The 25,394-nt window shown below is 44.7% G+C and overlaps 1 protein-coding gene across 1 annotated transcript; it reads left to right on the forward strand.

Moving 5' to 3' along the window:
- Positions 1-24,699, forward strand: LOC138360953 (sulfotransferase 1E1-like). The gene is made up of 3 exons (XM_069320441.1): positions 1-183; positions 15,305-15,410; positions 24,106-24,699. The coding sequence occupies exons 1-3, from the start codon at positions 46-48 to the stop codon at positions 24,243-24,245; spliced, it is 384 nt and encodes a 127-aa protein (XP_069176542.1). The 5' UTR covers positions 1-45; the 3' UTR covers positions 24,246-24,699.
- The last annotated feature ends 695 nt before the right edge of the window (positions 24,700-25,394 follow it).

Here is a 25,394-nt window from a genome sequence, read left to right on the forward strand (position 1 = left end):
TGTAATTCGTATCTAGTGTTGTACTGTCCCTACTGGCCCAACTTGATGATGGCCTGGGAGCAAAAGCATGACCCCAATATGCACTTTGTGTTTTATGAAGACTTGAAAGCTGACATTAAGAAGGAACTTGGAACACTGAATGAGTTCTTGGGCACCAACCTCTCCCAACAGCAGCTTGAGAATGTAAGTGTCATGATTACTCTTCCTATTAATGATTTAACTTTTCGAAATTAACTCACGGTTTTAGGGATGCTGTCCTAAGTTGACTTTCAGAACTTTTCTAGTTATTTGTACCTGCAAGCATGAGCATAAATACACTAAAACGAGAACAGATCACAAATCACAAGCATAAAAGGACAAAATTAGACAATAAATACCGGCCTGAAGGGCCGACAACAAAAACACAATAAACACAATGCAATACAGTACATAAATAACGGTAGAAGACATGAGGGTAACGTTAGCTTGACACACAAGCATGCGTATAAATGCAATAAACCGAGAACATAAGAACACAAATCACAAGTTAAAAAAAAATAAAAAAAGAACAAAATTACAAAGGGTGACAGGGTGGACAAAGACGCACTTCAACACGGGTGGGACACGAACAAGGGGACACGGGTAGAAACTTAGTACCCAGATGAGCCAGACACACGTTAGAATTTTTTCAGGGTCAGAGTAGTTAATAAGTGGAATGCACTAGGAAGTTACGTGGTAGGCTGACTCCATACAGTTTCAAATGTAGATATGATAGAGCCCTGTAGGCTCGGGAATCTGTACACCAGTTGATTGACAATTGAGAGGCGGTACCAAAGAGACAAAGCTCAACCCCGCAAGCACAATTAGGCGAGTACAAAGACATAAAATACCGACCTGAAGGGCCGACAATAAACACCCCGTAGAAAGCATGAGCATAATGCAAGACTACAAAATATATAAATATGACAATACATGATACCCAAACCCGCACTCAATAACCCAACATGCCTACCGGCCCCAGAAACACACACGGAGGCGCACCAATACATAATGACAATAAGAAAAAAGGAAACGTAAAAATATAACACATATAAACAAAAAGACATTAACAGTGGGAATTCATAATAATTGGAATAAAAACAGGCATGGCCACAAAGCAGCCCAAAGGGCATGCAACCACGCCACAAACAAGCGCACATCGGAACTCACAGGAACCAGAAATATGGAGCACGCAGGAACCGGCAAAACAAACCCGGTCCATTACACAGAGATCACACTAAATTGATGCATCAAATGAAAAAATCCACAAGGGCCGTGAAGAGGGTTCGTCACAGCCCTTGATGTAAGTGCGAAGAGGGAGAACGGCCTATTGGCATAGCTCGAGTGCAGGGGGTGGGGGGAGTTGTGCAAAACCCTGGTTAGTGCCTCGGAGAGGGTGTGGGATCCAGCAAGTTCAGTAGAACTTCGGTTTCAACTCGCTTTAACCCTGTCGTAGCTCAGTCGATTAAGCCAGTGTCTGGGATGCTCCCAGACGCAGGTTCGAATCCTTGTCATAGTCCTTGGGGATTTGTTCAAACTCGGTCCACCCACACATACTCGCAACCACACCCCACATCCACGGACACAACCCCCACAACACACGGCAAACAATAAATCACTTGAAAGGAGAACAAACCTCAATGGGAGGTGAATATTTCTCGGGGAACTCTAACAGAGGATTTGTTCTTGCAGGGCTCCCATATCAAATATTTCATGTCGGTAGGGTAACGATTTCCCTGTTTCAGAGAGAGGCCGCATAAATTCGGGAATCGCTAAATCGGGCGGAAACGGTAGCTCCCGGAGCTGGTTGATAGAAGTCGCATAACGAGGAGTATGGCAAATCGCCTCCTCCGTGGAAGCAGAAGATACCGAAAAAGCATACGTAGGCCGCCGAGAAGGACCCGCTGCCGGATGCACAGAAAGCGAAGGCTGCCAAAACGGTAACACAGCACGAGATGCAGAAGAGACGGCTGGAGACGATGAAACTTGGCACAAGGCTTGGGGTACGGAACCCCCAGAGCAAGCAGCCTTTTTCAATACCACTACCAGATCACCACGGTCACCATGAGACCCTCATCAGGGAACCCCCCCCCCCACGCAGAACCAACCGACGCATGTGACGCACCCGAAACAAGCGCCACAGGCACCACACCAGGAGGAGATTCGAAACACCGACCCTGGCAGCCGCAGGTACATGGACCTCTGCCACCACTGAAAAATGCAACGCAACCGGAACCACTCCGCCGTCGCCGGAAGATCTAGTCGTCGAACTCTCCCACATCAGCCCAGACAGTAAAAGAACGCCAGGAACGCTTAGGCACCGGCCGCACATAATCGGGGTCGGATGTCGACCCGGGCAACACAAGACAGGCAAACAGACGCTCTCTGCAGGATGGCAACATCCTCAACCACATGGGACACCAGGTAGTGGTGGGAGGCCCTACAGCCACCCCAGCACAGCCTGGACACCCAGCGAGGGATAAGCACAACAGCTGAAGAACACGAAGACGGAGCTGTGCAGAGGGCAGCTGGAAGAACCACGGGAGCATCGAGGACATCAACCGGGGCAAGACGAGTACCCGACGGCGACTCAACTTCTGGAGGAGAGGCGACATAAATAGGAGGCAGCACAGGGGGCACTTCAGCAGCCAAGGAGTCGTTCACATCCACAGCCACCGAAGCCTCCTCCACAGGGAGCGGCGTGAAGTCCTCCTCACGGAAGAGGTTGACGGGCAGGCGCAGAGCACCCCAGCAGCCTGGTGGCCCAAGAGTCCACACGTATGAGGCTGGCAGGCATAATAAACCCTATCATAACAACCCAAGAGCTTCACTGAGGACGGAATGTCCGCCTGCAGCCTCATCCCCATGGTGCGAATGCACACCCTTGAGCGTTCCCGAGGAGAGCAGGTGCAACTGCACACTGGCAACCGCTCCAAGCTGGCTGCTGTAATGCCGCAGCAGCCCCTCTGGGAATTCCAAGAACGCCCCATGCACAGTAACATGCGTCATGGCACCATTCCGATCTGAGACAGTCAGTGCCTGCACCTTCCCGCACGGGCAAGGTCCACCCCTCATAATGACACAAAAATGCCTGGTATACCTTCTCTGTAGTAAATTTGATAACCACCCTACGGGCAGTTACCAGTTCAATGCCATAAACATCTACCACAGGGACCCGTAGCATTTCACAAGGCACGAGCCCCACCTCAGGATATCCAGCTTGATCAGAAAACTCGAGGTCCACAGACTGGGCAAGCACAACAAGGGGGAGGGATGCTATGATAGTTGAGTGTTGGCCCCATTTCGCCGACACGCCAAATAATACCCTCCCGCTCGCAACTCCAGTCAACAGATTCGACTCTCTGAACTAGTCCGGAGTAAATAGTGTATATGGGATAAAATGCGTGGTTGGGAGGGAGGCATGTTGTCCCAGGCCTGTTCTGGGACCTCTATTTCGCAATGTAAATTTTTTTTTTGACGACATGGCAGAGACGAGCCGGTGGCTGAGTGGACAGAACACTGTACGCATGATCCTGTGGCCCCCGGGTTCGATCCTGGGCGCCGGAGAGAAACTATGGGCAGAATTTTTCACCCTGATGCCCGTTTTACCTAGCAATAAATAAATACCTGGGAGTTAGTCAGCTGTCACGGGCTGCTTCCTGGGGGTGGAGGCCTGGCCGAGGACTGGGCCACGGTGATACAAGCCCCGAAATCATCTCGAGATAATCTCAAGATAACATTAGCAAATAATGATTTATCAATACTCAAACTATACAAATAGGGCAGAACATGAATTATGAAAATAAAGGCCAAAATATTACCTAAGGTTCTAAACATTTATGGAAGATTGGTAGATGGAGTTTATACCTTTTGAAAAAAACAAAAGGAGGGTTGTAGAGTAATAATAAATACCAGTTACTTTTTGGAACTTTGACAGTGTATTGGCGATTAAATAACCACATCTTTAGTTAAAGATTAAAGTGATGTGATGGAAGAATGTGAATGAGGGAAAGGAGTATATTAATAAAACCCGTATGAATATAATTTAAAATACACTGCACAACACGCATTGGCTTAGTTTAGAATCGGGAGAGACCTTGGTAAATACTTGTTTGAAAATGTTTTGGAACCTGTTACTGGGGTAATATTAAGATTACTAATATTGTTATGGTGCCCTCTCTTATTTCTTTCATTTGCCTGCTTTGAGTCATATCGGCTCTCCATACTGATTCTCTGAGGTACAGGGAGTCTGTTGATATGTGGCGACCAGACCGGCCACCAGATAAGGGAGAAATTTACAGAACAAGTTGTAGGTAAGGGGAAGGTGGCTCCCTGATATAAATGAAAGAGTACCCCCTACCTGCAGATCCGCCATCTTGTAGAAAACGCTAGCCGATTGCGGATTGGCCGACTTAGGTCACGGGCGACCAATCAGAGCCCGCCGTGACGTCAGTGCCCTGGGCGGCGCCAACATCAGAGTTGACCTGACTGGAGGTGAGAAGACGCGCCTCGGTCAGCTCTCGAGGATTTGAGGCTCTAAAAGTCTTATTCAGTGGATTAAACTAGCCATCGCACCCCACCATAAGATATTGGAGACCCTGCGCTTCCGAGAAGCAAAAAGGAACCAAGTTCATTGAGCAGAGGAGTGCCAAACTTGGAAAATAGTCGGCGACGATGCTGGGCGGCGCCGCTGGACGTGGAGGGTCTGGAAGGTGCAGTGGGCAGGCCTAGCTGTGACTGGGTCACATCCACTGAGGGTTTTGGAGGGACGACATCGTTCCTAGGACGAGGATAAATGCCTTGTGGAAAGGACGAGTGTGTGACTATAGTGATTAGCTCAGTGATTGGTGAACCAGGATTGGGATAGCTGAATCTCTGGGATTGGAATGGCGACGACGCGAAGGTTTCACGTTACCTGAGAACATGTGGAACGTTCCTGGATCGTCAAGGATCGACTCTGGAAGCGAGGGGAACCTCACACCATCGAGGGACAGGCGTCATGAGCCAGGAATGTAAGGTAGATCAATTTTCTCTCCCATTACCCCTTGTGTGAGTAGGCTAGATAGGCCACGATATTTACTGGTGTATGTGGCAGTATGACATTAATACCTTAGTAGTAGAATAGGCTGCAGGGCAGCTTGTGTCCAGGACTGTTGGAGAAGACAGTGTGTGTGTGGACGGCGGGACAGTTGAAGAAGGTGCCGACGTGGTGAAGAGGTCCTTCTGTGAGTGTGTGACTACTGTCTAATCTGCCCAGTTGAAGGAGTGGTTGGAGGTCGTGAAAGAAGAGTTGCTGAAGATCTCCAGATTTATCCTTATTTTCATTTTCATGTATTGCTTGTGATTGTATGTGTGATCATGTAATTTGTCAGTAAATTCACACATTTTACCATTGTGTTTAAGTGTGCCTCCATTATAATATTTCTGAGCATACACGAGGGTTATCGTAGTAGTACCACCTAGGGAACGTCGCGTTCTCCATAGAAGTTCTTATCGCCTAGAGTGGTAAAGCAGCACAGACTTATATAAGAGTGTACCCTTAGCCATCCGGCTAGTATCGGAGCCTGACTGGTGGCAACAGGTAACGTAGTGGCTGGAGAGAGGTAAAGCCACAGACTTTTATGGGAGAGTACCCTGGGCCGACAGTCCAATAGCAGATCTATGGGAGTAGCAACTTTCTGGCAACAAACAGTATAGAATACACCCACTGAGCTGCATCGCTGGAGTGCAGATATACTAACCCAGCTGGCGACCTTGTTAAGAAGAAGAAGAAGAAGATAGAGAAGGCAGGCGGGAAAGGAGTTCCTGCAGCCTTTTTGTCTGGCAGGCAAGACTCTGGAATTTATTGTTATAAGGTAAGCCCGAGTCTTCCTTCACTCCTCCACGGGTCTAGGCCGGAACTGCTGATAGCAGTTTCCCCGTGGTTGACTGAGGGGCTTCCAGGGTGAATCAGTGGCACCCTTTCAGTGGTGGAAGCAAAGACCTGCGGTGGTGGGCATTGCTGGTCCTCTCCTGTGGGACCAAGGAGACTCCGGTGAATCCCGGGAGTCGGAGGGGCTGTGTATTCTGCCTTCTGAGCCCCTAGCAGCCGAGTGCTAGCGGAGCCCCGGCCCACCCGCCATGACAATGTGGATGATTTAATTGGGTCTTTAGTGATGACTAATAGACCACTTGAAGTTAACCTTTATTATTTTTATTAAAGCATTGTGAAACGTTCAAAGTAACTGGGATCTTTTTATAATACAAAATATATTTTAATTTTTTAGTATTCTCTTGTGGGGTATTAGTAAGTTACTGGGATTAGCTTTGGTAATATGAATGTTATTGGCAGACTAAATGGCTTGTAACAATTATGAATGACACTAAATATGATCAGTAACACTTACATATGCCTTAATGTGGAAGATTGAGATGCAACACCAAACATAAGGAAAATTGTTGTGCGTATTTGTATCATTAGTAAATGTCCCCACTTCCTTGAAATGAAGTTCTCTAGATAATGGTAATTATCAGTGTGCATGAATGCATGACTCATTATTTCTTTCCTTCAGTTAAATTAGTTAATTTGATGTTGGAAGAGTAGTGGTGGGGAACGGAGAGACTGTGAGAAGAGAGTATTATGTGAAACCAGAATGAACTTTTAAACATATTTTTCTTAACGAATAAACTTTACTAAACATGAATATGATTAAATGTTTCAGCTGTTTCGGTTTAATGTACTGAATACACTACATGTTAGTCATTTTAAATTGTTAGGTCACATTTGCTCGAGGGTAATGTTGCTGAAAATACCGATGTTCGGTTCTCTGTGACGCTGGTTTACCGCGACGCTGGTTTACCGCGGGCTTGTCTAAACCTGATATATGTGCGACGGTAGATGACTTGTCCGATGCGGTAGACTTGTTCCGGAATAATCGGCTTCTTGGACCGCCGCCATTTTGAGTTGTAATGATTATTGGTGCATTGTAATGTTGACTAAGTTATTTTGCTTAAAGTTAAGTTCTTGGACAAGACTCTTATACCATTCTTAACATAAAGTACTTTGGTATCTTATTTTGAATACCATTTACTCCCTCCCGGTTTTATTTTTGTTTTCCTTTTCTACAAACAGATGGATTAAATGGAAGACGATCAATGCTATACTCTCTCATGAAGCTTCTTGGTAAATCTTGACAGGAACAAGTCTTGAGTGGGAAAGATTATTGGCTCACTTTAAATATATTAATTTTAATCACACTAGGTATGTTTATAGAAATTACTTCAGTTATTACTGGTGGGACATGGAATTAGCAGCCACTAAGAACATAAGAACAAAGGCATGATAGGGGTGACATGATAGAGGTTTACAAGTGGATGAATGGACATAACCGGGGGGATATTAATAGGGTATTAAAAGTATCAACACAGGACAGAACACGAAACAATGGATATAAATTGGATAAGTTTAGATTTAGGAAAGACTTGGGTAAATACTGGTTCAGTAACAGGGTTGTTGATTTGTGGAACCAATTGCCGCGTAACATTGTGGAGGTGGGGTCCCTCGATTGTTTCAAGCACGGGTTGGACAAGTATATGAGTGGGATTGGGTGGTTATAGAATAGGAGCTGCCTCGTATGGGCCAATAGGCCTTCTGCAGTTACCTTTGTTCTTATGTTCTTATGTTATGTTCTTAAGGCAACTGCAGAAGGCCTATTGGCCCATACGAGGCAGCTCCTATTTATAACCACCCAATCCCACTCATACATGTCCAACCCATGCTTGAATCAATCGAGGGACCCCACCTCCACAATGTTACGTGGCAATTGGTTCCACAAATCAACAACCCTGTTACTGAAACAGTATTTACCCAAGTCTTTCCTAAATCTAAACTTGTTCAATTTATACCCATTGTTTCGTGTTCTGTCTTGTGTTGATACTTTTAATACCCTATTAATATCCCCTTTAAGAACATAAGAACATAACATAAGAACAAAGGTAACTGCAGAAGGCCTATTGGCCCATACGAGGCAGCTCCTATTCTATAACCACCCAATCCCACTCATATACTTGTCCAACCCGTGCTTGAAACAATCGAGGGACCCCACCTCCACAATGTTACGCGGCAATTGGTTCCACAAATCAACAACCCTGTTACTGAACCAGTATTTACCCAAGTCTTTCCTAAATCTAAACTTATCCAATTTATATCCATTGTTTCGTGTTCTGTCCTGTGTTGATACTTTTAATACCCTATTAATATCCCCCCGGTTATGTCCATTCATCCACTTGTAAACCTCTATCATGTCACCCCTAACTCTTCGCCTTTCCAGTGAATGCAACTTAAGCTTTGTTAATCTTTCTTCATATGAAAGATTTCTAATTTGGGGAATTAACTTAGTCATCCTACGCTGGACACGTTCAAGTGAATTTATATCCATTCTATAATATGGCGACCAAAACTGAACTGCATAATCTAAATGGGGCCTAACTAGAGCAAGATATAGCTTGAGAACCACACCAGGTGTCTTGTTACTAACGCTGCGATTAATAAATCCAAGTGTCCGATTTGCCTTATTACGAACATTTATGCATTGATCCTTTTGTTTTAAATTCTTACTAATCATAACTCCCAGATCCCTTTCGCAATCCGACTTCGCAATCACAACACCATCTAGCTCGTATCTTGTAACTCTATCATCATTACCTAACCTCAGAACTTTACATTTATCAGCATTAAACTGCATCTGCCAATCCTTTGACCATTTCAAAACCCTATCTAGATCAACTTGAAGTGATAGTGAGTCCTCCTCCGAATTAATTTCCCTACCGATTTTCGTATCATCGGCAAATTTGCAAATGTTGCTACTCAAACCTGAATCTAAATCATTTATATATATTATAAACAACAGAGGTCCCAGGACAGAGCCTTGAGGCACTCCACTTACAACATTTTCCCACTCTGACTTGATTCCATTTATACTAACTCTCTGTTTCCTTTGGTATAGCCATGCCCTAATCCAGCTTAATATAGCACCCCCAATACCATGAGACTCTATTTTTTTAATCAGTCTTTCATGTGGCACTGTATCAAAAGCTTTGCTAAAGTCAAGGTATACAACATCGCAATCCTTACCACTATCAACTGCCTCAACAATGCTAGAATAAAAAGATAACAAATTTGTTAAACATGAACGGCCATTTATAAAACCATGTTGCGACTCAATTATTAATTTATGTTTTTCAAGATGAAGACGAATTTTATTTGCTATTATAGATTCGAGTAACTTTCCCACAATAGACGTTAGGCTAATTGGTCGATAGTTAGACGCAAGTGATCTATCTCCTTTCTTAAAAACTGGTATCACATTAGCAACTTTCCAAAACTCTGGCACTCTGCCTGACTCTATTGATTTATTAAATATGGTTGACAGTGGGTCACAAAGCTCCTCTTTGCATTCTTTAAGCACCCTAGCAAACACTTCATCCGGCCCTGGGGATTTGTTTGGTTTGAGTTTTACTATTTGTTTAAGAACATCCTCCCTGGTAACTGCTAAACTCGTCAACCTGTCCTCGTCCCCACCCACATAGACTTGTTCGGCTGAAGGCATATTGTTAAGTTCCTCTTTAGTAAATACAGATACAAAATATTTATTAAAAATACTACTCATCTCTTCATCACTATCTGTTATTTGACCTGTCTCAGTTTTTAATGGACCTATCCTTTCCCTAGTCTTAGTACGATATAACTGAAAAAACCCTTTAGGATTTGTCTTTGCTTGCCCTGCTATGCGAACTTCATAGTTTCTTTTTGCTTTCCTTATCTCTTTTTTAACATTTCTAACCAGTTGTACGAATTCCTGTTCTAAAGTGACCTCCCCATTTTTAATCCTTTTGTACCAAGCTCTCTTTTTACCTATAAGGTTCTTCAAATTCTTTGTTATCCACTTTGGGTCATTAGTATACGATCTATTCAATTTGTATGGTATACTACGTTCCTGTGCTTTGTTTAGAATATTCTTAAATAAGTTATATATTGAATCCACATCGAAATCCCCATTTAAGTCACCTATCGCTGGGTTCATGTCTCGCTCCAAGACCGGCCCACACCCCATACCCAAGCCTTTCCAATCAATTTATGTCCATTCACCCACTTGTAAACCTCTATCATGTCATCCCTAACTCTTCGCCTTTCCAGTGAATGCAACTTAAGCTTTGTTAATCTTTCTTCATATGAAAGATTTCTAATTTGGGGAATTAACTTAGTCATTCTACGCTGGACACGTTCAAGTGAATTTATATCCATTCTATAATATGGCGACCAAAACTGAACTGCATAATCTAAATGGGGCCTAACTAAAGCAAGATATAGCTTGAGAACCACACCAGGTGTCTTGTTACTAACGCTGCGATTAATAAATCAGTGTGTCCTATTTGCCTTATTACGAACATTCATGCATTGATCCTTTTGTTTTAAATTCTTACAAATCATAACTCCCAGATCCCTTTCACAATCTCAACACCATCCAGCTCGTATCTTGTAACTCTATCATCATTACCTAACCTCAGAACTTTACATTTATCAGCATTAAACTGCATCTGCCAATCCTTTGACCATTTCAAAACCCTATCTAGATCAACTTGAAGTGATAGCGAGTCCTCCTCCGAATTAATTTCCCTACCGATTTTCGTATCATCAGCAAATTTGCAAATGTTGCTACTCAAACCTGAATCTAAATCATTTATATATATTATAAACAACAGAGGTCCCAGGACAGAGCCTTGAGGCACTCCACTTACAACATTTTCCCACTCTGACTTGACTCCATTTATACTAACTGTTTCCTTTGGTATAGCCATGCCCTAATCCAGCTTAATATAGCACCCCCAATACCATGAGCCTCTATCTTTTTAATCAGTCTTTCATGTGGCACTGTATCAAAAGCTTTGCTAAAGTCAAGGTACACAACATCACAATCCTTACCACTATCAACTGCCTCAACTATGCTTGAATAAAAAGATAACAAATTTGTTAAACATGAACGGCCCTTTATAAAACCATGTTGCGACTCGATTATTAATTTATGTTTTTCAAGGTGAAGACGAATTTTATTTGCTATTATAGATTCGAGTAACTTTCCCACAATAGACGTAAGGCTAATTGGTCGATAGTTAGACGCAAGTGATCTATCTCCTTTCTTAAAAACTGGTATCACATTAGCAACCTTCCAAAACTCCGGCACTCTGCCTGACTCTATTGATTTATTAAATATGGTTGACAGTGGGTCACAAAGCTCATCTTTGCATTCTTTAAGCACCCTGGCAAACACTTCATCCGGCCCTGGGGATTTGTTTGGTTTGAGTTTTACTATTTAAGAACATCCTCCCTGGTAACTGTTAAACTCGTCAACCTGTCCTCGTCCCCACCCGCATAGACTTGTTCGGCTGAAGGCATATTGTTAAGTTCCTCTTTAGTAAATACAGATACAAAATATTTATTAAAAATACTACTCGTCTCTTCATCACTACCTGTTATTTGACCTGTCTCAGTTTTTAATGGACCTATCCTTTTCTTAGTCTTAGTACGATATAACTGAAAAAACCCTTTAGGATTTGTCTTTGCTTGCCCTGCTATGCGAACTTCATAGTTTCTTTTTGCTTTCCTTTTCTCTTTTTTAACATTTCTAACCAGTTGTACGAATTCCTGTTCTAAAGTGACCTCTCCATTTTTAATCCTTTTGTACCAAGCTCTCTTTTTACCTATAAGGTTCTTCAAATTCTTTGTTATCCACTTTGGGTCATTAGTATTCGATCTATTCAATTTGTATGGTATACTACGATCCTGTGCTTTGTTTAGAATATTCTTAAATAAGTTATATATTGAATCCACATCGAAATCCCCATTTACGTCACCTATCGCTGGGTTCATGTCTCGCTCCAAGACCGGCCCCCACCCCATACCCAAGACTTTCCAATCAATTTGACCCAAAACATTTCTTAGGCTATTAAAATCTGCTTTTCGAAAATCTGGCACTTTAACAGAATTTTCTCCTACAGGTCTATTCCATTCTATGCTAAATCTGATTTCATTGTGATCAATGTTCCCTAGCTCACTCCCTATTTCGATGTCATAAATTTGTTTCCCTGTTAGTTAACACTAAATCTAAAACATTATTTTCCCGTGTTGGTTCCTTAATGTGTTGCGTAAGAAAGCAATCGTCAATTAATTCTAGAAAATCTTCTGCTTCACTATTCCCTGTTTTGTTCAACCAGTTTATTTCACTAAAATTAAAGTCACCCATGACGTAAATACTGTTAGATCTAGATGCTCTAGATATTTCTTCCCATAGATGCTTTGCTTCCATTCTGTCTAAATTTGGTGGCCTATATATAACTCCCATTATAATAATATTTGCTTTTTCGTATAATTCTATCCAACATATAGATTTCGTATTTAAGCTTTATTAATCTTTCTTCATATGAACGACTTCTAATTTGGGGAATTAACTTTGTCATCCTACGCTGGACACGTTCAAGTGAATTTATATCCATTCTATAGTACGGCGACCAAAACTGAACTGCATAATCTAAGTGGGGCCTAACCAGAGCAAGATATAGCTGAAGAACAACACCAGGTGTCTTGTTACTAACGCTTCGATTAATAAATCCCAGTGTCCTATTCGCCTTATTACGAACATTCATGCATTGATCCTTTTGTTTTAAATTCTTACTAATCATAACTCCCAGATCCCTTTCGCAATCCGACTTCGCAATCTCAACACCATCTAGCTCGGGTTTAATTCCTTCAGTCTGTCTTCGTACCTCATTCCTCACAGCTCGTTGCAAACTACTATTCTTTTTCGAGCCTCCTCCTTTTTGTTTCTATTTTTTTATGAGAGCGGCATACTCACTGGTCTCACATAGGCAGTAAAAAGTTAGGGCGAAATACTCACTGGTCTGGTCTATCTAAAAACGGGCTCGAAAAGACTCAAAAGTTTGCAACGAAACTTGTCCCAGGGTTGAGGGGGATAGGGTATGAACAGCGTCTGAAGGGACTGAACCTGACGACACTAGGAGCGGAGAGATATGGAGACTTTAGCGGATTGACATTGGAAATGGACAAAATGTTCAGAATGCCAACAGATCAGAGGAATGTGTGAACTCGTCAGAGATGGAAACTGGGGGTTTAGAGACGTTAGGCAGTTTTCATTTAGCGTGAGAGTAGTTGTAAAATGGTATGAACTAAAGGAGCACATTGCGGATGTGAGTTTTGTGGAAGGGTGTGCGTGTGTACTCCCCTAGTTGTGCTTGCAGGGGGGCTGAGCTTTGGCTCTATGGTCCCACATCTCGACTGTTAATACAGTAGTGTACAGATTCCCGAGCCTATTGTCTACACTTAAATCCATTTATAGAGTCTGCCTCCAACACATCACTGCTAAATGCATTCCATCTGTTAAGCACTGACAGTGAAAGTTTTCTGTCCTTGGCCCATTTTGGTACTCGGTTGCCACACCCGCGTCCCTTTGTCCGTTTACCACCTGTTAAAGTTTTTCTTTATCTACCCTATATATTCCTGAGAATTTTGCAGTTGTGATCATGTCTCTCCTAACTCTTGTCTTTGACATGAGGTTGTTCGTTATAATTCCTCTTGGCTCATTCGTCTTTGCTCGGGACTAACCTGGTGGCATAGCTCAACCTTTTCCAACTATCTGAGTGGATGTGGACTCTACGCTGGAGCCGCAAATTCCAGAATTGGTCTGCCGTGAGGAATGAAAGGTTCTGAAAGATTTCTTTAAAGTCTGATAGCAGTTCTTATGTTTGCTAGCCTTGCAAAGGCGCTGATGTTATCCTTTTGATGTGGGCTTCTAGGGACAGTTCTGGTGTGATATAAACCCCCCTCCCACTTCTCGACTCCTTCAGGAGTTTATCTCCAAGCTTGTACCTTGTTTGGCCTCGTGCTCCCAACACCTATCTTTATCACTTGCACCATTAGAGTTGAACTCTAGTAGTCATTTGTTGGGCCAGTCTTCGGTCTGTCATTCTCCCGTCTTAATCATTCTCAGTTTTAGCGTCGGCAAACAGAGGAATGAGTCTACCTTCTGGAAGAGAAATCGCATAAATCAGAAACAGGATAGGTCAGAGTACAGAACCCTGTGGGACTCCATTGGTAACTTCACGCCAGTCTGAGGTCTCACCTTCACAGTATCTCTCTGCGTCCTGTTCTTTAGGTACTCCCATATCCATTGTACCACCCTACCAGTTACTCCTGCCTGTTTCTCTTACTTGTGCACCAGCCTCTTAATTAAGGCCTGCTGTGTCAAAGGCTTTCAGATAGTCCAAGAAAATGCAGTCTGCCCACCTTTTTTGCTTAATCTGTCACCTGACCGTAGAATTCCATTAAACCTGAGAGGCAAGATTTATCATTTACCAGGGTTCATTTACCCTGAACCCATGTTGGTGGTGTCGCAAAGTAAATTCTCTCCAGATGAGGTAGGTTTTTATTTTTCTAAAGATCTTATCCATCACCTTGCTTGATATTAAAGTTGTACAAGCCTGTCGTCCATTGACTCTTGCCTTTCACCTTTTTTGTATATTGGGACTACATTAGCAGTCTTTAATTTTTCTGGCAAGTCTGCAGTGACCTACTATACACCATGGAGAATGACAATCAAACAACTTCTACTCTTATAATACCCATGGTGATGGAGATGTTTGTGGGGTGTGTACTCGCCTAGTTGTGATTCTGGGGGTAGCGTTTCGGCGATTTCCTGCCGTTCAACCGTCAATAAACAGGTGTACAGGTTCTGAGCCTATAGAGCTCTCTCATATGTACACTCCATACACGTTCGAGTCTGCCTGCACCATATCACTTCCTAATGCATTCCATTTATTAACTACAGCCACTAAAAGAATTTTTTAGGGCTCATTTGGGCACCGTTTCCACCAATGCATGTGTACCTAGTGTTAAATAAACTGTCTACTCTATCAATTGGTTTTTAAAGTGACCAATTCCAATGTTTCTAGGTGTACGGGTTTTATTTTTTTTTAACACGGACAGACGGTCTGTCTAGAGGTTTCTTTTATTATTTATGGTTGGTCGGTCGCAGCTGTAAAACTCTCGGGTACTATTTACTGCTAGGTAAACAGGCCATCAGGGTGAAAGAAACTCTTCCTATTTGTTTCTGCCATCGCCGGAGATCCATCCCAGTTCCCTAGGATAGTCGCGAGTGCTGTCCACTAAAGTGTCTGGCCCCGTGTAAATGGGGGGGGGGGATTTGAAAATGTTAATAATATTGGTTCCTTCCTCCAGGTTGCCCAACACTCTTCTTTCTCCTCGATGAAAGCTCGAAGTGAAAAAGACGCCGCAAATTATCACCAAGGTGCCCAGAGGCGCGAAGGAGCCTTCTTCAGGAAAGGTGTGTGGAAATAGTTAAGAATCTAATTGTCAAGTCGACTGTAATACTTAGCATAGTTGCTGGAGCTTTTGTATTGTGAACGTTTTGGCTTGTGTGAGTCAAGCGCAGATCTCCCTTCGCTAAAGAACCATGTTGACATAATCGAAGCGACTGGATTTTTTTTTAATCGGTGAGATAAGTGAATGCCATCAGGAAATGTCTAATGCTTCATGTGATCATACCATGACTAATTCTATCAAACAAGAGTGACTTTTTCTTTCCTGAGGAAAGAACGCAAATTCACTTAAAATGTGTTAGGCTCTGCTCTGTACCCTGGTGGATCTCAACCTTTATAACCACTAAGTGAGCCCAACGGGTACCGTTGTGGCAGAGGTTTGTTATTGGCAACTGTGATTGCGAGTTTCAGCGGAGCTGTGATTAGGACGACCTACGTGAATATTTTCTAGTGATATAATTTTATGGCATAACACTAGGCTATGCTAGTCAAAGCCTCTTAATACATGCACTGCCCTAGGCTGGATTCGGAGTACTGTTAAGGTTTGAAAGTATCACCTGCATATCTCTATTATAGTCAGAATATTAAACTGATTTTTTTTCCCAGTTCGTGGGTGAATCACTTCATTTAATGATAACACAATGTTATTGTGGCTGTGATACACAGGCTTCTGTTCCAAACGGCAAGATATATAGTTGAACTAGTTAAATTAGTCTGCCTGCTAGAGATTTTGTTCCTTAAGTGGTACAAATAGGTTTTCTCAACTAGTTGAAGTATAGACTGCTATTTGCGTAGTTGGCTCGTCTTGGACTCCAGGAAGGCCTCTCCTGTAGACAGCCTTACTGTGGCTGCTGGACCATCTCTGGCTATTGTTGTAAAGCCCTCGGCTTTCCGTCGACCTTGAACGCCTTGATGGTAGTCACATTCGCCTTGACCTTCGGGTGAGCAAAATTTAGATGGTGTTGTACCATCACCTGCCGGAGGTGGATCTTTACCACCGTCTCCTTGCTTTTAATGAGCAGAATCAACGTTTTATTGATTCTGCTCGGTTGCCCGAGCAAGGGTTTGCTCATGTTAAATCATTAAATTATGATTATCATAATGGTTAAATTATGGTTAATCCAGCTTTCATACTACTTGCTTGTATGGCAACCAATCCTGACTAGACTCGGTGGCTGCCGACCCCGAAGTCCTTCATAAACTTTTAGCATAGTGCATTAAAAGTTTTCTAATATATAAATTAGTTTCGGCTACGACCTATAGTTACATAACTATAATTCTTTGTATAATTAGGTAAATGGGTTTCATAATTTTTGGTAAGTTTCTTTCATTTGAAGTACACGAGCGGATCATTTATGGAGTAGATTTGAACAGAGGTTCTGTGGAGGACAGTTTGAGATGTGCTAGAATATCAGTCGCGAGTAAACAAATTCACAAATAGTTTGTTGGATTAAGAAACATTTGACCTTTGATGACGCCGGTGTGATAATTTGGAGAAAAAGCTAAAAATTCATTCTGAGGTTTGAACTCTGCTCACACCACCTTTTTCTTTTAAACTGCTCGAAGCGTGTAACTATTAATGCCTTTCAGTGACTAAAAAGTTTTAAACAAAATCCTGAACACCTAACCTACCATCTACCAAACTATACGCAATCCCAATAAAATGATACTTTGAATGCATAGAATGATAAAATTGATCGATGCATCTTGGAGTCTACTGCAGCTTGACAGTAATGCTGGTGGATGGTTTGCCACATGTTGCCTAGACTAGCAGGCTGGTTTGTGGGGCCCGTGATTACCTGTCGATGATTGAGCATCAACGCCCCCTCCGTTGTTTCCTTGTGGTGAGGAGCTCGCGTACACCTCTCGGGGACCAGCGAGGGTGGCTCCTGCCTCCTTTCCTATCTCTCATAGTTGTACGTGCAAAAGAAAACATAAGGGACCACCCGCGAGTGGCTTCCCAAAGTGGATGGCTGGGTTATCAGGCTGGGGCGAAAGGGAGAATGAGGACTTTGCACCAGTGTAGGAGAATGGACGAAGCAGGATTCCTCTCTTAAAAAGAGCGAGCACTGCTGTGGACGACGCACCCCTTCCGCGCTCGGCCTCCCTGGCTACCCTGGTATCCCTTGGTTCGAGGCCCCAGACCTTTTTAAAATGCATGATATATGGATACTGATACCTCTTACCCAGGCTCATATGGTGGGCGACCAGACCAGTCTGTGATGGAAGACTGGACTCTGTAGCCACCGCTACATTGGCCCAGACCGGTTTAATGCACCCCCCCCCCCCCCCCGCCACTCCTCCTCCCTTCCCTCTGTGGTAGGGTAGAGTCCCAATCCCCCAGTGGTGACCACCGTCCCCTAGGTTGGCTGTCTCAAATTGTGACTACTGAGCCTTTTACCCCCCTCCCCCTCCTCCTCCTCTCCTGGGGGTTCTCAACGGCGTCCCCCGCACAGCCGCATTCGCACGCTCCCTTCCCGTACTATTACGTACCACACCTAGTTTGGTAATGCTACACGGCTAAATACTTTGATCTCCACCATCTGGATTCTACTCCTGATTTCTCCCTCCATAAAACCCCCTTGATTCGGTAGATGCCTGTTACTTTTAACCCCACCTGTTTCAGTATATGTATCGTCGCTGCTCCTTCTCAGGATGCAACTACCCATTTAGCTGCACTGTCCTGCATTGGGAAGACCTCTGTTTAGGTCTCCAAAAACGCTTGGTTAAATGCCAGTGTTGGCACTTCTCCTCTCCACAATGTTGCAACTAGTGTTAGGGACCTAAAAGACTGACCCGAGGATATTGAACATATCCTCGTAGCTCAAGGCCATTCTGTCCTCCAGATGGATACGCTCACTCTACCCCCTCGTGGTCGTCGCCCTAAACCCCTTAGAGTTGTGTAAATTGCCTTTTGACAGGACCCTTCTGCCCTCTATAATTCTTGCTGGTGCCAGATGCTCTGTTAGTTCATTCCCTGTCCTAGACTTTGCAATAAGTGCTGGAAGTTCAGGCATGGTGTCCTCAAATGCATAGTGAATATATGCCCCATATATGGGGACGATGTTGACACGGTCTCCCCAGGCTCGCTGCCTCAATTGCAGTGAGGCCCACCCTACCTTCTCCCGCTCGTGTAAGCACTATTATCTTGAAGCCGTCCTCAACTTAAAACACCGGGATTGTCTCGCTTTTCCTGAAGCAAGACGCAAAGTTCGCCATCTTGCCCCTTTCGCTGGCATATCCTATGCTAGCGTGTTGCGTTCTTCCCACCCTACTCAGTCTCAACCGTTTGCAGGTCTTGGACCCGGACACGCCCACCGCCGCCTCCACTGTTCCTTTTTGTCCCTCAAGGGCCCCCCTTCTGGTTCTCCATCTGAAGTTTCCCACCTTTCCTACCCAGTCTGCCATGTTTTCTATTCCTTATTTCCCAGATCCTTCTTCCCATCCGTCTCCCTCCCCCCCCCCTCCCTCCCTCCCTCTACGCCGCCTGTCTGTTCAGGCTGATGTCCACCACACTCCAGCAATCTTTTAACTCAAGTTCATCTTCTGTTAAGACAGTTGTCTGTCGCCCAGTACGTTGTTGCTGGAACACCTGTTCTCGAGTCAGAAGTGAAAGCCTGGGTCATCTCCTTCCTCCTCCACGAGCGGGTAAGAAGGCATCACATTCTTCCTCCTCCTCCGCCTCCACCTCTGACACTCTGGCTCCATCTCATTCCATTTTGGTTGTCAGGGCTCCCTGTCCCAGCTATGGAGTCCCCAATTCTCTCTAGGTTGCTGCCCTTGTTGAGGTGCGCTCGCCGTTTTTTGCCCCATCTTGTTTTCCTTGACTGCCCCTCAAGGTTGTTTTCTCCTCGGGACCCTGCTCGTCTGACTCTGGTCAGTCCTCCTGCTCTCTTCTCTCCACCCGTATTTGGTGTACCCATGCCACCCAACTCTGACTTCGCTGATCCTGCGCTTCTTTAACATGCTGTTCTTTTTTCATCTTTGTTTCTTCAATGTTTTCTGTTACTGTCCTTTCTCTTCTTGTCGCTGTCTATTCTTCAATGGAATATTCGTGGATATTAGGCCAATTTCAATGAACTCCTAATTTCAGTTTTTACCCCCCCCCCTTTGTGCCAGTCTTCAGGAGCCGGTGCTTGGTGCTTCTGTGGCTATTCCTTTCTCTCCTCACCTCCCGGCCTGTGCATCTTCTGCTCTAGATTCAATCTCGTGTTCCCTTCGTACCCCTACTTTTTCCAATGCCTCTCCAATGTTCTGCTGCACGTGTCTTTGTGTGTAAATGGTACACGGTTTGCTCCCTTTATCTCCACAATGGCCTGCTTTCTCTTCCCTATCTTAAATACCTACTGGACTCCTTGCCGAAGCCTGTGCTCCTGCTGGGTGATTCCAATTGTCGACATGCCCTCTGGGGGCATGGCGAAGAAGGCGACCCCGGGGTGTTTGTCAGAGCATCAGCTCTGACAAACACCCCGGGGTCGCCTTCTTGAACCGTTCATTGTCTTTTCTTCCCTGTGTCTTCTGAATTCAGATGAGCCCGTTCATTTGGATTCGGATTCGCACACTTTCCTGTCTCGATCTTTCTCTCTACTCGTCTCTATACTTGGATTTCACGTGGGGTGGGGGTGGGGGGGGGGGTTATGACCTACATGGCAGTGACCATTTCTCCATCCTTGTTACCTTTTTCTCCACCTTCCTTTCCCTTCCTAGGTGGCAGTTTGCCAAGGCAGACTGGAACCTATTTACCCTCCGTGCTACTCTCTCTGACCTCTCCATTCTGCTTCTCCCTTGCACCCTCTTTTTTCATGACACCATCTTCGACGCAGCCCTCGGCTCTATTCCTCGTTCTTCCGCTCGGGGACCACGGAAGTGCGTTCCTTGGTGGAATGTGGACTGCGCTCGAGCTGTCCTCTGGAAGAGACACCGCTGCTGGCAGACGGCCCGTTCTCGCCTTTTGTTTCAGGAGGAGAGTGCAGTGGCCCATGGAGCCATCCGTACAGGTAAGTGTGAGTGTTGGATGTCTTGTTTCCACCATTACGTCCGAAAGTCCTCTGTTAATCTGGAAGTGTATCTGCATGATAGCGGATAAGTTCGTTCCTGATGTCTCGCCGGTCCTTCACCTCCGTTGTGCTCTTGCGGTGGTCCCGTTGCACGTTGCGACCTAACTGGGTTTTCACTTTTCAGTTAGCTCTGGTTCTCGTCTTCCTTAATCTTTCCTTCTTCGTAAACCTGTTTTTGAAACAACTTTAGATTTCTGCACTTCTCAGACTTTCCTATAACGAGCCCTCTCAACTGTCTCTCAACTGTCAATAAACTGGTGTACAGATTCCTGAGCCTACTGGGCTCTATCATATCTACATTTGAAACTGTGTATGGAGTCAGCCTCCACCACATCACTTCCTAGTGCATTCCATTTATTAACTACTGACACTGAAAAAATTCTTTCTAACGTCTCTTTGGCTCATCTGGGTACTAAGTTTCCACTTGTGTCCCCTTGTTCGTGTCCCACCCGTGTTAAAGAGTTTGTCTTTGTCCACCCTGTCAATTCCCCTGAGAATTTTGCAGGTGGTTATCATGTCTTCCCTTACTCTTCTGTTTTCCAGGGATGTGAGGTTCGGCTCCTTTAGCCTTTCCACGTAGCTCAATCCTCTCGGTTCCGGGACGAGCCTGGTGGCATACCGCTGAATCTTCTCTCTTTGTCTTGTGTTTAACTAGGTATCGACTCCAGGCTGGAGCTGCATACTCCAGGATTGATCTTACAATGTCTGTGTGTGTGTGTGTGTGTCTGTGTGTGTGTCTGTGTGTGTGTGTGTGTCTGTGTGTCTGTGTGTGTCTGTGTGTGTGTGTCTGTCTGTGTGTGTGTCTGTCTGTCTTTGACACAGTCTGTGTGTCTGTGTATTCACCTAGTTGTTTGCGGGGGTTGAGCTTTACTCTTTCGGCCCGCCTCTCAATTGTCAATCGACTGTTGACGAACTACTTTTTTTCTCCCCACACACACATCCCCACCCACCCCAGGAAGCAGCCCGTGACAGCTGACTACTCCCAGGTACCTATTTACAGCAAGGTAACGAGGGCATTCAGGGTGAAAGAAACTTTGCCCATTTGTTTCTGCCTCATGCGGGAATCGAACCCGCGCCACAGAATTAAGAGTCCTGCGCGCTATCCACCAGGTTACGAGGCCCCCCATTTTGTGTGTCTGAACTTCAGTCTTCCATGGCCCTGTGCGGTTCTACGGCTGCGGGCTCCGATGGCATTTATTATGAAATGCTTCGCCATCTCCCTCCGTGCTTGTCTCGGTTTTTACTTTGAGTCTGTATAATCGGGTCTCGGAGTCGTCGTCGTCAGTTCCCGAGGACTAGCTCGATGCCGTTGTCCTCCCTGTTCAGAAAAAGGGTCTCTTGGGACATCCCCTAAAGACTTCCGCCATATTGCCCTCTCGAGTTCCCTGCAAACTCTTTGAACGTATTGCTAACGTTTGTTTGATGTGATTCTTAGAACACTATCACCACCTCCCCTTCTCAATTTGGTTTTCGCAGGTGCCGCAGTACAACAGATGTCCTGGTGAACTTGGAGGTCTATATTCGCACTGCTTTTGCTGCGAAGACCTCCGTTGTTGCCGTCCTTTTTGACCTGGAAAAGTATTAAGACACCATCCGGTGATCATGTTCTGTTCCTACTTCATTTTTTTCGCCATCGTGGTAATCTCCCTCTTTCTCCAAAGCTTCCTTTCTCGTCGCTCCTTTCGGGTGAGGCTTGGTACCGCTCTCTGCCTCTTTCCAGCAATACGAGGATGTGCCCCAAGGTAGTGTTATGAGCACTATTCTTTTTTGATTGCCCTCAATGGTCTTTCTTCACTTCCTTCTGGCGTCTTCTCCGCTATGTCGAAGATCTTGCCCTTTGCTGTCGGGGTGTGATGATTCGCCTCTCCAACGGCGGCTTCAACTTGCGATTGATGCCGTGTCGTCTTAGGGCCACCGATCATGGGTTCAGGTTCTTTTCACATAAGACTTGTGCTATGACACTTACTCGGAGGGATGTCGTTCTTCATCCCTCTTTGTCGCTTTATGGTCTTCCCTTGTGGGCAAGGATTCCGCTAAGCTTTTGGGGCTAATCTTTCACACTCGTTTGTCTTGGTCGCCCCATATCTCATGCCTCGGAGTTGAATTCTCTAAAGGCCCTTACACTCATTCGGGTATTGTCCCATATTTCATGGGGAGCAAATAGGCGCATTTTCCTCGCTTTACATTCCTTTCCCGTCCTGTCTAAACTCTATTATGGTTGCTCTGCTTACTCGTCTGCTTCTTCTCCTACTCTTCGTCGTCTTGATGCTTTCCACCATACTCGGTTGCGCCTCAGCTCTGGTGCCTTTCGTTAGTCTCCCCACCCTCAGCTTGCATGTTGACACTGGCTTCCTATCTCTCCAGGACCGCCGTAATCGCAACTGTCCAAATATATACTGATAAAGATATACGATGAAGTATAAACTGTAGTTATTAGTGGCTTTAGTTATTCGGGTATGGATTCTCTTGCGCGGTCCTTGCAACATCCTTCTTCTCGCTTCGGCCATGCTTTAACTTTTACCCCTCCTGTGGTTCCTGTTCCTCTTCACCACCTTCCTCTTTCTGTCCAATTATCTCGCATACAGGATTCTTTTACAGTTCGTCTTACTAATATTTCTAGTGTTGTTCCTTCCTAGCCCCTGTGGAGAGTCCCCCTTCCGAAGTTTTGTTCACCCTTGACTCGCATCACTGAAGCTTTTACCCCTCCTATGGTTCTGAAACGCCTTTTCCTTGAGCACTTTTCTTTGCATTCCTGCTCCGTTTCCATCTTCACCGATGGGTCTGTCTGCGGACGGTGTAAGCTACTGTTTTCCTGACAGCACATTTGTGTCCACTACCTCCGGAGACTAGAATCTTCACAGCAGAACTTTATGCTATTCTCTCTGCGCTTCGTCTCCTGATTGCTCGTTGTCAATCTTCCTTTGTAGTGTTCGTTGACGCGTGGTGTCCACATGGCACTCGGGGTCCTCTAATCCAGTCCATCCAGTGGTCGTTGAGAATTAGTATTTGATGTTTATTTCCAGTAAATTTCAGTCAGAGTTTTGCTGGGTTCCCAGCCATATTGGTGTCTTTCAATGAGCATGCGGATGCTGCTGCTAGGGAAGGTGTCTGCTTTTGTCCCATCTCCCTTGAAGGTATTCCTTATTCAGACTTTTACCCAGTTATTCATTCCTCCATCTTTGCCCATTAGCGGGATTCTTGGTCTTCTGTTACTGGTAACAAACTGTGTACTCTTAAGAGCAGTGTGTTCTCGTGGCCGTCGTCCTACCACTGTAACCGGTGATGGGAAACGGCTCTGACGAGGTTGCGTTTTGGTCATACACAGAATCGATCACTAATGGAGCACAGCCCTGCTCCTTATTGTCCAAATTGCATTGTCCCTCATACGGTCATGTATATCCTTGTTGAATGTCCTGATTTCCAGGACGAGCATGTCTTGCTTTTCAACCGTCCCTCAGTCGTTTGTCTCTCGATAGAGTTCTTGGTGAATCGGATACTTTTGATATCGTTCGCCTTGTGTGCTTGTTCTCGCATTGGCATTCTTAGTGATATTTGGCGCCCTCTGATTATTCCGCACATTTGATGTTGCTACATAGCCTCTCGGGTTTGGTGCCTTGTTTTGACAATTGCTTACTTTTCCCAGGTAAAATTGGAGACAGGAAGAACCACTTTTCGCCAGAGCTCGAGCAAGAGATGAATCGGTGGATCGAGAAGAATCTTGGAAACATTATTTTCAAAGGATACTCTAGTCTCTCTGCACATGGCACCAAAACACTTGTTTAATGGTTGTTTTAATGGCTGATAATCTGATTACAGATACATGTTGTGTAGTTTGAAAGTTTCTAATGCCTTCAATAACTTTCAATATACAAATGGTAGGTGTAACGAGCTTTGTACAGTAAAAGTAATTTACTGAAATTGAGCAACTGAACCTTGTTGCTCTTATAATTCGGTTCGGTAATAAATTTATTATAATTCCATTGCTCTAACATGCATTTGAATACTTAAATTAGATTCAACAGACACCATATTTCTAGAGTAGAGCTTTCAAATAAGTGTTAGGCATTAAACTACATTCCTACTAAAGTTTTAAAAGCTTGTGTGAGATTAGTTTCACGTTTAACAAACTCCATTTTGCGATGTTTTGCTCTGGCTGAGGCCGTGATTCCTGCCCACAGCCAGGAGATTGCACATGTTACATAGGTGATACAAACGATAAGTATAAACTGTAGTTACTAGTGGCTTTAATTATTCGGGTATGGATTGTGCAAAATTTCCCTTGGTGGGTAAATGGTTATGAAATGCATAACTTTATCAATCCATTTAGATTGTTAACCTTGTTTAGCAGCATTAAAATTACTTATTCCTGTGTTTTTCATACCTCTACTAGAGTTTATTGCTTAACAAGGTTCTCCTCCTCCCCACCCGGCCCGTTCGCGCCGTGAGGTGGGGGGGGGGGGGCTTGGTGGTCAGCTTCCCCTCCCTGTTCAGCCCGTTGATGCCGTGTGGGGGGGGGGGCTTAGTGAGCGGCTGCCGGAGTGTGATGCTCCTTGGGACAGTCCTCTGCCCTTTTGTAGCCTTGTGCTCCTGCTGCTGTCCTCTCTCATTGTGCTGAACAACTTTTCCTTTTCCTTCTGTTTCGTTTCTCTCCCTCTTCTCCTATCTGCTTGTTTCCTGCCAATCTTTTGCTCGTTTTGGTTATTCCTTTGGACTACTTCTGTTTTGACGCCCGGGTGCATGAGGAGGCATACTCTTGCACCCGTAGAACTGTAGTACCCAACGTAGAGAGCGAGGGGAACCTTTTATTGTCAATCCTTTTTTCGTCACTGAACCCGATCTAGACTGACTGATTGACGGTTCTTAAGGTGGCGTTTGTGGGGCGTATACTCACGACGCACCCCTAGGAGGCCCCGACATTATTGTCGATATCTT

Source organism: Procambarus clarkii, unplaced genomic scaffold, assembly GCF_040958095.1.
Source record: "Procambarus clarkii isolate CNS0578487 unplaced genomic scaffold, FALCON_Pclarkii_2.0 HiC_scaffold_134, whole genome shotgun sequence".
Classification (NCBI taxonomy): Eukaryota; Metazoa; Arthropoda; class Malacostraca; order Decapoda; family Cambaridae; genus Procambarus; species Procambarus clarkii.

What these genes read in the sequence shown, in the direction of transcription:
- LOC138360953 (XM_069320441.1), top strand. Translation starts at nt 46, where the DNA reads ATGATGGCCTGGGAGCAAAAGCATGACCCCAATATGCACTTTGTGTTT. An exon ending in CCCAACAGCAGCTTGAGAAT is followed by an intron (nt 184 to 15,304) that starts GTAAGTGTCATG and finishes TCCTTCCTCCAG; the next exon opens with GTTGCCCAACACTCTTCTTT. An exon ending in AGGAGCCTTCTTCAGGAAAG is followed by an intron (nt 15,411 to 24,105) that starts GTGTGTGGAAAT and finishes TACTTTTCCCAG; the next exon opens with GTAAAATTGGAGACAGGAAG.